The sequence below is a fragment of the Acomys russatus genome, chromosome 2, assembly GCF_903995435.1.
Source record: "Acomys russatus chromosome 2, mAcoRus1.1, whole genome shotgun sequence".
Classification (NCBI taxonomy): domain Eukaryota; kingdom Metazoa; phylum Chordata; class Mammalia; order Rodentia; family Muridae; genus Acomys; species Acomys russatus.
In genome coordinates this window covers 58,875,411-58,886,937 of record NC_067138.1, presented here as the reverse complement: position 1 = coordinate 58,886,937, position 11,527 = coordinate 58,875,411, and the positions used below count along the sequence as shown (strand labels likewise).

General features: G+C 46.5%; 1 protein-coding gene across 1 annotated transcript in view; it reads right to left on the bottom strand.

The window, feature by feature from the left end:
* Positions 1-1,045: 1,045 nt before the first annotated feature.
* The window catches only part of Nr4a3 (nuclear receptor subfamily 4 group A member 3), a 36,980-nt gene continuing 26,498 nt past the window's right edge, over positions 1,046-11,527 (bottom strand). Inside the window, exon 8 of the mRNA XM_051161827.1 lies at positions 1,046-1,322. Coding sequence (XP_051017784.1) covers positions 1,075-1,322 — 248 coding nt within the window. The 3' untranslated portion in view covers positions 1,046-1,074. The remainder of the gene's footprint in view (positions 1,323-11,527) is intronic.

Sequence of the window (11,527 nt, the reverse complement as noted above, 5' to 3'; positions counted from 1 at the left end):
TATATATATATATAAATCCTTATCATCTCTGGTGCTTACCCTGTATGAGCCAGTTCCTATTTACTTGCATGTTTTCCATGAGGGGAAGCAAATAGTTGATTGATTCACTCCTTGGGCTTCTGAAGGCATGAATCAGGAAGTCGCCACAACTGAAGCAGGTTTAAAGAACTCTGTCCAGGTTGATAAAACACAGCGAACACAGTTGTACGCAATCCGTTTTATAACCGGATCCCCCTTCAGCACAGCAGGCTAGCCATCAGGGGTGGAGTCCCAGCAAGAATGGCCTGACCCTCTTAGAAGGGCCACACCTCCGCAGGCTTCTCCAGGGCAGGTGGATCAAGCCTTTGCTAGGAAATGAGCGCGCCATTCGCTAACAGGTCTGCCTTCTTAATTTCATATAAAACAAGGGGGAGGCCACAAACAAGACTTAGTAAGACAGCACTTTAAAAAATTGCACTTGTAAATGGAAGCAAACAACCATTATCATTTTGCTAAGTCCGATTTTAGATAATCTGCCATCTTTTGCCTTTTTTTTTTTTTTTTTAAAGAAGAAGAAATAAGTGAAAAGGGAATTTTCTGCCTTGTATGTACCCCCTACACAGGAAGTATACCCTAAAGGAATCAGTCTTAAGACACAGCCTACCCTGGTGAACAGCCTTTGGCCGCTCTTATTTTTAAATACAAAACAACCATAATCATCATATTCCCCAGAAAGAGTTTTGTTTTGTTTTGTTTCAACAGTTACATTATCCTTTCCCCCTGCTGGGATAGCTTCATCCAAAAGTGCTTTGTCAGCAATTTCTTAGAAAACCCTCATGAACTCTTTACCCCCTCCTACCCCACCCCGCCAAAGCCTAAATATAAAACACAACCCCAACACAATACTCTGCAAGGTTTCTGGCTTTAGGTTGTAAGGAAAGTTGCCAGGAAAAAAAAAAAGTCTTGCTTTCTATGCGAGCTGCTTTTCCCCTGAAGGAAGAAGGACAGAGTGGCGGGTGTTCAGACCGCAGCCTTCTGCTCACTTAACGATCAGGTGCCGGCAGAGCGAGTGGCTCTCTGCTCAGTTTTCCCTGCTCAGAAAGGCAGGGTGTCATGGAAGAGCTTGTCAATGACAGAGGGTGGGGACACCAAGTCCTCTAGCTTTAGGTAGAAGATGCGCTGGAGGCCCTGGGTGCAGACCTTCCTCAGTTCCACCAGCGCTCGCACGACCTTGGGCTCGGCGGGCTCCAGAGCCTGCCCCTTCCTCTGGTGTTCCTTCAAGCTGCTCGTGATCTTGTTGCATAGCTCTTCCACTCTCTTTGGTTCTTTTAACCCATGTCGCTCTGTAGAAGGACGATGGAGAAGGGTAAGTTGGGAGGGGCAGGTCAAAAGTTCACTAACAGTCCTAATCAAGGTCTCTCTCCTATTAGCGTTTGGAGCCCATCTTCCAGGCTGAGTCTGCTCTCTGTCTGAAAGCGTGGTTGGGTCTCACTAAGACGACACAGGAGTCTGACATCCCATCCAAGCGACTTTGCTCTCAGAGCCTATGCAAAGCTCTTTTCTAAGGGAAGAGTGGGATCCCCTTTGTCTTGGTTTATTTCAGTTGGTACATTTATACCTAAAAACCGTGTGTGTGTGTGTGTGTGTGTGTGTGTGTGTGTGTGTGTTTGCACACATTGACCTTGGTGTCTTCCTCAACCCGTGCTTAAAGAAGACTCCTCTTTTTGAGGGGCAGAAGGTATTTCTCAGTCATCAAGCACTGGTTCCTAATTTCTCCTAGATTTAGTTGTTTTAGTCATAGGTCTTGTGAAACAAGTTATTTTCCTGAAGCAAAAGCTAAAGAAAGTTGGGTGTGGTGGCACACACCTGCAATCCCAGCACTCGGGAGGCAGAGGCAAGCAGATCTCTGTGAGTTCGAGGCCAGCCTGGTCTACAAAGCGAGTCCAGGACAGCAAAGGCTACATAGAAAAAATACTGACTCGAAACTCGAAAAACCAAAACCAAGCCAAAACCAAAACAAAACCAACTACCAGGACATTTTTTTTCTTTCTTTTTTGTTTCAAATAAAAGAGGCCTGCAAACCAGGAGATGTGCGTTGTCACTGCATGGCTAGTGCACATGACTTGGATAAGTGCTGTCCTCACTAAGGCCTTACACTAAGGCCGCTTCCAGAGCTGATGGGTTAAGATGTATTTAAGTGTATTAAGCGTCTCAGTGGATTGTGACTGGCAGGTTTCTGGTCTAGTGAAGTGTTCTATAGAAAAAGAATACCTGTGTTTGGAATTAAATCCAGTTCTGGCTCTGCCCTTTACCTTGGGACCCAATCTCTTTGAGAGTCAAGGTCTTCCTAGGAAAATGGGAGTTACAAGGTGGAAGATACACAGGTGTCAGTCAGCCCTATTTTTCCTGTTCATCTTAAACATTGCACGGTGAGCTGATGGAAAAGTGTGGTCATTATATAAATGTCCTCCAACTCAGACGATATTACAGATACACACCAGGTTTGCCAGCATCTGAGACAATGACTGAGGCGTGGTGAGTGGGAGGCAGCTGCAAGACCAAACAGAAAACGGAGCCCCAGCATCCCCCAAGCTCTTCAGCTCTTGCCTTTGCCCTAGGAAACTATTAGCTGCCTAGCCAGGTGCAAACCTCCCATCTTTACCAAACGTAGAGCCCCTGTGCTTCAAGCTCAGAGGAAAGGCCTGCCGAGCGTGAGCCTTGAGGAACCCTGATTGCAGTAGTGAGCCGCCCAAAGGCTTATTTGGTTTCCACAAAGCATAGAACCAGGTGGCAAGCTTGGCAGTGAGTGCCAGGAGGTATGAAATACTCATAGTCTCCAGCCAAGCTACCTAATTCCTGGGAATCTTTCCAAAGAAGAAAGGCAACTGAAAACAAGGGCAACAACCCGTATGTATAGAAATATTTAGCACAGCGTTTCTCTATTACTAACCCACACCCGAGAGCCCAAACCAAGGAACCACTGGGGAGAGGAGCAGGGTTGAAGACCATGGGGACTGTTGAGTAAATAATAGCATGTCCATGCAGTGGAGGATCCTGAGGCTATCAGAGGTAAGTATGAAGATTCAATATGGAAAATATGGATAACATTAAATAAAGAAGAGAATATTAAATAGTACCCAGACTATGTTCTCATCGATAGCAAAAATAACAATACAAATCTGGGGCTGGTGAGACGGCTGAGCAGGTAACGTATTCTCTGCCAACCCTGATGGTCTGAGTTCAGACCCTGGTCTCCGTGTGGCAGAAGGAGAGACACAGCCTCTCCTGAGCTGTCTTCTTGATGTCCACAAACGCACTGTGGAATGAGCATGTGCATTTGTGGAGCACGTGCGCGCACACACACACAAATAAGTGTAGTTTTTTTTCTTCATATGAAAGATGAAAGTAAACAAAATGTGAAAATATTTGAGAAATAATTGGCTCTTTTATCCTTCTTTTAAAATTTCCAAGTTAGTGCTATCTGGAAAATAATATTAAATTAGAACAAGATGGGAGAAGGTCCTTCGTGAAGCCTCGTCATATGTATAATATTTAATTCTATTAGCATTGGGATACATTAAATCTGATTTTCAAGCTAGGGAGGTGAGCGTCTCTCACAACCAAATGCCAGTCCATTAGTTGAGACTTTCCATCTTTCCAGGGCCTCTTGTCTCACACAGCATCCAAGATTCCACACTCATTATCAGGATAAAAAAACTGAGCAATTTGTTGGGTGTGATGGGGGGCAGAGGAGGGGAAGGGGGACAGAGGGGGGAAGGGGACAGAGGGGGGAAGGAGGGGCAGAGAGAGGAGGGGGTTCGATTGATTGTGGGACCTCAGAGCCAGACTTTCTCATGGCCAAACTCACAGAAGGGAGCGTGGAGTTTTCTCTGCTCTCCAGCCAGTCTCTGCTGCTCAATAACTATGGCAACCATTATTTATTCAGGGAATTGAAGTGGAGATCGATACCTCCTGCCAACTGGATCAACTGGGCTGGAATTCCTTGAGGAATTCATAGACACTCCTGTTAGGAGCCAAAGGCACCTCACTCTCCCTTTGTTGTTGAGAACACTCCCAGGATCTGTGGCTTCTTTATTTTTCTGTAGGGAGCTAAGATAAAATCCAGTCTCTGTGGATACTCCTGCCAGCAGCCAGGGAGTGTTTCAGATCACCAGGGAGTCACCAACTATCTGGGACCTTCTCAGCAGAGTAAAATTCCTTAAAATTCTAACTACTGACACTTAGTTGAAGAGATCTCCCGCCCCTGCCCCGTCCCTGTGCTGCAACCCCCCATGTCCCCCCACTCCCCCATCCCTCCCGGACTTGCAGATTGTCCAACAGCTACAGAGCAGTTCATAACACAGAGGGAGAGAGGGAGTTAGGTATTTGGGTTGTCTTATTTCCTCGGGAATTGTATGTAGATTAAGATTTTTCTAGGCAGGAGAGGTGTGGCTGCGTGGTAGAATACTCTCACCTAGCACATGGGACGCGCTGGGTTGAAACCTCAGCAATAACAACAACAACCAAAAAATTGTCCATCCGTCCCACGCTCTAACGATTTAACCAAACAAGCCTTTTGCATTGGATTTATACAATATTCATCCTGCCTTCCAGTATTTTAACTCAGGAATTATGTTTCCAAGACATCAAAACAGAATTTATGGTCATGGTTAAGTATTAGACACACGTCACACATACTGTGTGTATATACATTGGGAGGGATTTGATCCGCTTTGTTTAAATTCCTACCTAAGGGAATCTCTAGTCTAAGATGCTACAAAACCAGAGTTAGGTCCCAGCTAGACTGGCAGGTCAGGCATTGTAACCTGCTGATAAAACTCATTTAATAGCCCTTAGATTATACTCTTTTTACTTAGATTATCTTAGCTCAGAATGAGGCAGGACAATTGTTATTTTAATTAATATGTGAGAAGACTCAAAGAGTTAAGTGACTTGCCTAGGGCTGAAATTAGCAAGTGGCCAGTTTCTTTCAAACCAAATCTGAGAAGTTCTCTCACAGCCAGCTGGCTACCTGCCTTTGACTGCCTCTAATTGTTAGAAAGTTTCTCCTCCTCCTGAGATGAACTGGCCTTCCTTTAGCAACCCTCCTGCTTTTTATGGACCTAATTAACTAGTGCTTAATTACTTCTTCCAATAGATATTTATTGAGTACCTATTCTGTGGCAAACAGTACTATAGACAGTGGGGTCAGAGCAGTGAGGAAAACAGCACACTCCACCATGTAGGGCGATTGGTATCTAACAAGTTTGGGTTCCTGTTAGCAGGTTAGCGATCACAGGTGGCTTTGGTGAGCATCAAGGGGATGGGGAGGGGTGCTGGGGGGAGGGGGGAGTTGAAGGGAAAGAAAAGGCTGGAGGAGAGGAGGGAGGAAGGAGGGAGGAGAGAAGAGGGGAGGAGAGGGAGCTGGTAGAATTGACTGTGAGATAAAGAGGCACTTAAATCTATGTTCCTAGTCTCCCCCACCCCCACCACCCTTCAGCTAGTTAAGACCGGCTCATCTCAGATCCAATATTCCACCCAGGAAGGTTCCTTCTTGGCTCCTGGTCTAGGTCAGATTTTCTTAAAACACAGGATCCTCTCCCTTCTCAGGACAAGCAAGTTTGAAATCTGATATCTATGTGAGAACTGCCGCCTCTCTCCCTAGATTTAAGCTCCCTGGAGGAAAAGAAAAAAAAAAAAAAAAAAAAGATGGCCTCTATTTGCTCACTGTGGCCTCTGCAGCAATCCTAGCACATCGGTGACACTTAACACACATCCCATAGATGAATCTACAAGATGGGAGACCAAAGTCGCTTGAGAAATGATTAAATGAACACTGAGTGTGAAAGCTGCTCAGATTAAAGTCATGAGCTGGGGGCTGTTAAGACATTCACAGTAGTAAAGAACTTTATGAACTCCCAGACTTCCCAGGCAGAAGCTTTGTACGTCTCAGCTCTGTCAGCTATTAGCTGGAGTGGAAGAGGACTAATAATGGCAGTTGCCTCTTGTCTTGCTATGAGAATTAAAATGATCTTTACAGGTAGAGTACTTGGAATAATACCAAGCATACAGCAGGCACTTAAGAAATACTTGCAAATACTCTTTTTTTTTTTTTATGTTTTTAAAACTCAGTTCATCACCTTCCATGTCAGCCATGGCTCTGGCTTCATCTGCTAATGAACTTCCTTCCCCAGAGTTTTCCTTCCCCCAAACTGGTAATAATCTCCCAGAGTGGGGAGGGTTGGGGGTGGTTAGCCCAGTAACTTTAGTTACTTTCTCTACGCCGTTCCTTGCATCTGTGTTCTCTCAATTACAATTTCCTCTGGACAAGATCTAATATCTGCTGCCTATCTTTTTTTAAAATTTCTTCTGACTGGCTTCCTTGCTGTGAATCATCCCAGGTACTCCCAAATGTACTTAGCAACATTAAAACAGCACACGGAAAACTGTTGGCACAGTGCCAGGTACTGTCTAAGAAATATTAGCTATCATTAATGCCAAAGAGTCCCAGTTACCAATAAGTTCCCTTGTTCCTCAAAGAAGTGGCTCACATCCCAGCAGCAGCCATATAGCCTAAGAGCTTGTGAGAAATGCAGAGGCATAGGCCCTGCTCCAGGCCCACACAACCAGCACTCGCCACTTAACACCGTGTCCCGTGCTCTGTGTGCCGGGTGGAAACGCTCAGCCCTCGTCAGTCCTTGCCCCCTTGGAGCCGCTGGGCGGCATCTCTCGAGTCTCTGTGAACCTCATCTCCCAAGGCATCTCACTTTAATTTCACATAGTGCTCCCTATGAGAACGCGCTCCTGAAGGGCCTTATCCCAGTTTCAAACAGTTTTATGCCAGTTTCTCATATTGAGCTACATTTTGCTGTTTTACAGTTCCCCGCTTCTGCCTCTTGGCCTACAGCCAAGATGTGCTGGGATTGCTGCAGGCCAAGGAAGCACACCAGGTTCTCCTCAGGGCAGAGAGCAGTGGATGGAGAGAGGTATGGGTCGTGTTTAGCAGAAGCCCATCCCTCCCCACTCCACATCCCTCCCCACTCCACCTGCCCCCCCCCCCCGCCCCGCCAGCTTTTTGAGCAGGTCTTGGGGCACTGGTCAACTTAGAGATAATTTTGCAGATCACGGAGGAGGAAGAAAAGAAACGGCGGTGTTACTGAAACATCAAACAGAACTTCCTGCTCTGAGCCCCACCTCTTTCTCACACAGCTCATGCTGTTGCAGCTTGCTGAGTGTCATGGCCCTTACTGACTGGTGGGCAGTCCCTGAACCCTCACAGGTGGTCAGGAAGCCACAACTCAGGTGGAGGTGTCCAAGTGCTTTTCTGTCTTTGAGAAGGTGTCTGTGTCTCCAAGAGCATGGACTCTTTAAGAGACAAAGGTCTATGCAACTGCTATACTGCAAAGACTCCATAGACAACCAAATTTATCTAAATTGAAATCTCAGGAAGTTAGAATATTTTCTAATAACAATAGTGGGCTGGCAGGGCGTGGTGGCGCAGGCCTTTAATCCCAGCACTTGGGCGGCAGAGGCAGGTGGATTACTGTGAGTTCAAGGCCAGCCAAGGCCACCCTGTCTCAAAAACAAACAAACAAAAACAAAACAAAAAACCAAAAAAATAACCAATAATGGGCTGAAAATAATTTTGATTTTTTTTCCTAATTTGAGAGGCTTGCTGATATTTACAACCTATTTGTTCAACGCATGTTGGTCTTGCACTAGACACAAAGGGAAATTTAAAGATTAGTGTGATTCTCCTTGCCTTAGACTTTTATTTGGGCCCCGAAGTAAATCCCAAGTGCGTAGAATGAGCCTTAGTAGGACATTTGTGTGTGTTCATATGTGCTCGTATGTGTGTGAGTGCATGTGTACATATGCATTTGGAGGCTTTTGTTTGTTTGTTTGTTTTTGTTTTTGAAGACAAGGTTTCTCTGTGTAGCCTTGGCTCTCCAGGACTCGATTTGTAGACCAGGCTGGCCTTGAACTCAAGTGCTGGGATTAAAGGTGTGTGCCACCACTGCCTGGCGCCATGTGGAGGCTTTCTAAATTACTCTGCATCTTAATTTTTGAGAAGGGGACTCTCAGGGAATCCAGAGTTCACTGATTCATGTAGGCTGGCTGCCAATGAGCTCAAGGGATTGCCCTCTCTCTGTATCCTCCATATCGGCCCCCTCACTCCCATGCTGGTTACACCCCGCCCTGCCCCGTCCCCAAGCCCATCTTTTACATGGGTGCTGGTGACTGACCTCGAGTCCTCATGCTTGTGCTCAGACCATTTACCTATCTCCCCAGGTTCAGTAAATATTATCAAGTTGACTTAAACTGAACAATGAAACCATATGCCACCACAGAAAAACCATGACGCAGAAAAATGTTCACAATCAGTACATGGAGGGCAGGGGACGTAGGTAGAGCTTCTTTACAGTCTCTGAGACCTCTGCCTAGTCTGAAAGGGAAAGCACGCACGTACCAATGCATCCTCGGGGGCTGGAGAAAGCCACTCACGGATACTAGCATCACTGCTCTGCTTTTATAAAGCCCATACAACAAGCACAGACAGAGGAAAGCCTGATTGTGCCATATAGAAGCAGCTGTATGGGAGCTAAAAACGTTCATAGATTCTGAGAACAGTTTGTTCTTGCTGGAAGACAACATTTAGAATAATAACAGTGAAGATTTGGGTGGTTTCCCCCCCCCCTCTGTAAAGTTCCACACTAGTTTATTCTTTATAAGAAACCTACAAATATATGTTACTGTCTACTGCGATGTCATCTTACTGTGCTGGCCTCGCCCCCTGATTCACTGCTGAACTCTAACCCTCAATATGATAATATTAAGGGGGAGGGGTGCTCGGAAGGGGCCTCCAGAAGTGCAAGACAGAAATTTCCATTGTTTAAAGTTTTGTTATAGCGTCCCAAGTGCTCTAAGACCTCACCTCTGTGAGGAATTGAAAACACTGGGTTTCAGTAAAGATGAGGGATTACTCAGAATCATGGAGCTATGTTGTGGCCAGACAAAGACTTGAACTCAGATCTTTACGCTCCAAGTCCTGAAACTGCTGCCCTTCTTTTCCAAACTATGTTATTCTGCCACATGTCACCCACACGTGCCCTTGCCGCATTGCGGATAGCTGTATTGGATGCGGGAATCAGAATGGCCAGGTATACAAAGCGAGCCGAAGAGCTCTGGAAAGGCGGGCAGCCGAGTGTTTATCTTAGCGCCGGATCTGCCTCTCTTCCTCCTCCGTCTTACAGATCTTGTTCCAATAAGACCAAGAAAAAATATAGATAGATGAGAAAGGACCCATTGTTCTACCTGACAGAAGACTTGAACCGGGAAAAGAATGCCTTGGGGAATTCGCAAACAACTCCATTCGAGCACCAAAGTGTCCTCTACCACCACCTGGCTCCAAAGGACTTTTTGATCATATTTCCCTATCAATCCCTAAATGGAAAATACATGCTTCTACTCCAAGGATAGTTCATAGTATGAGGCCACAAGGTAAATATCTCAAGGCATCAGTTGTTTCCCTGAAAAACTGTTACTTTTTCCCAGAGCTCAGAGAATGTGCCTCCCACTGAACTTTGTCTCCCAGAGTGCATTTCTGCCTTTGCTTTCATGCTCGCCCCAGAACAGACCGTCATTCAGAATCAGAGGCCGGACTCTTTGAAATGTTACCATCTTTCTGCTCAGGCCATGTATATAATTAAATACATGAAGAAGGTGGTTTTGACCAGCCATGATTTCCTCACAGCTGTGCTGCGGTGTTTCATGGTCCTGCCCTGGATCTTCGGTTTCCCTGATCCCCCAAACACAGCATTACCCAGACTTCATCAGCACTGAATCTGTCCCTTTAAAAAGCTAAATACTACCAGGTGTAGTGGCACATGACTCGAAAACCATGTGCCACTCAGGCAGAGGCACATAGATCTCTGTGAGTTGAAGGCCAGACTGGTCTACAGGGCTACAGAGTTAAGACACTGTCGCAGAAAACCAAAAGCCAAACCAAAAGAGCCTAAACACGAACCACTACACGCAGAGCTCCTCCTTATGCCATATCTTGGTAGACTGCAAACTTCCTGTTAGCAGGGCGCATGCCCTGTTCATCTGCACATTCCCACACACTGGCAGTCTGACACGGACATTTGCAAGCTGGGTAATTACACACCAACTTTCTGTTTGGAGGATCGCAAACTGATGTCAACACACGGCACCTCCATCCTCATCGAAGAAGCGAAGCCATCCCATTGCCCCAGGGGGATGGCTTTGGCAAGAGGCAATGGTTAGGGCAGATGAACTAGGGACCCAGAAGACATGTGAAAACCACAACTGTTGGGGAACTCCCTGCTACTGGAGGAAGGGAGAGTGATTAGAAAGAAACTATTTCCTGTTTCATCTCACCACCCAGTATTTCACAAGGCGGGGTCGAGAGAGAAGGGGAAGAAGAAGAAAACTAAATTAGTGGGAGGCATTCATGTTTGGGTACACCACCACCACTCTCCAATTTCCGAAGCCGCCTTCTGGAAGCAAGACTGGCAAATGGTCTAAGATCCCTTCTCCCTTCCATGAGCTCCTCTATGGTCTCAGAAGGGACCACTTTTGGGATAAAGTTTCTCATCTAGTTAGGCTATGTCATCAGCTTAGGTTTTTGTACCCTACACTGCTACCCCATGGAACGGATGCTATTCTTTCTTCCCATGTTGTGGATGAGGAACCGGAAGTGCAGAGACGAGGAGAAATGTGTTACTCCATCCATCACCCTTGCTAAGGAAATGCCAGGTTAATGAGGGAGTTTGCTAGAACCAGAAACCCCCACTTTTTTTTTTCTGCTATGCCAAACTGCCTCTTCCTCCAGCAACCTCTACCTGAGCAGGCAGTGGGCTGGTCAGCTCTGACCACAGCACAGCACAGGTGGGGTGCAGAGACCAGGGTCACCTTCCTCTTCATCCCCCCGCCCCCCGGCTCTGTGTGGCCTCTTTAGGTTGGGAACTCCTGCTACCCTGATGTCCATTAGTTTCAACAGAGTAAGACAAAACAAGAGCCAGGCCTTGTGGCCAGGCCCTTCTTGTGGGCTGCAGCACCTACGCCACACGGTTTGCTATTTCCTCCTCTCCCCCCTGACCCGCTTTGTGCCATAAGCCTGTTACCACTGTAGATCATTCTAGAATGTGGGCCTGGCCATCTTGTCCCTCGGCTCGGAACTTCCTGTGGCTCTCCACCGATCCCACCTGCCTCACTGAGTGTGGGAGCTCGAAGAAAGGCTCTGTGTCCTGCAACACTCTTCCTGTCAGTCTAGTGGCCTCTATCATCACTAGGCACTAGACGTTTTCGCCATTTTCTTTGTGAAACTTAGGTCAGTCATAGTTCCAATAGCTGCAGGAAATGTTTATTTACACGTACAGTTATTATTCCCTCCACACTAGCTGGAAACACTCTCTGCTCCCTCACCTGAGGTCTCTTGACACTTGGTCTCCGCTCACACATCTCCACACTATGCTCAACCCTTGGTAGCCTATGGATTAATGTACACATTCTGTCTCCTCCAGGC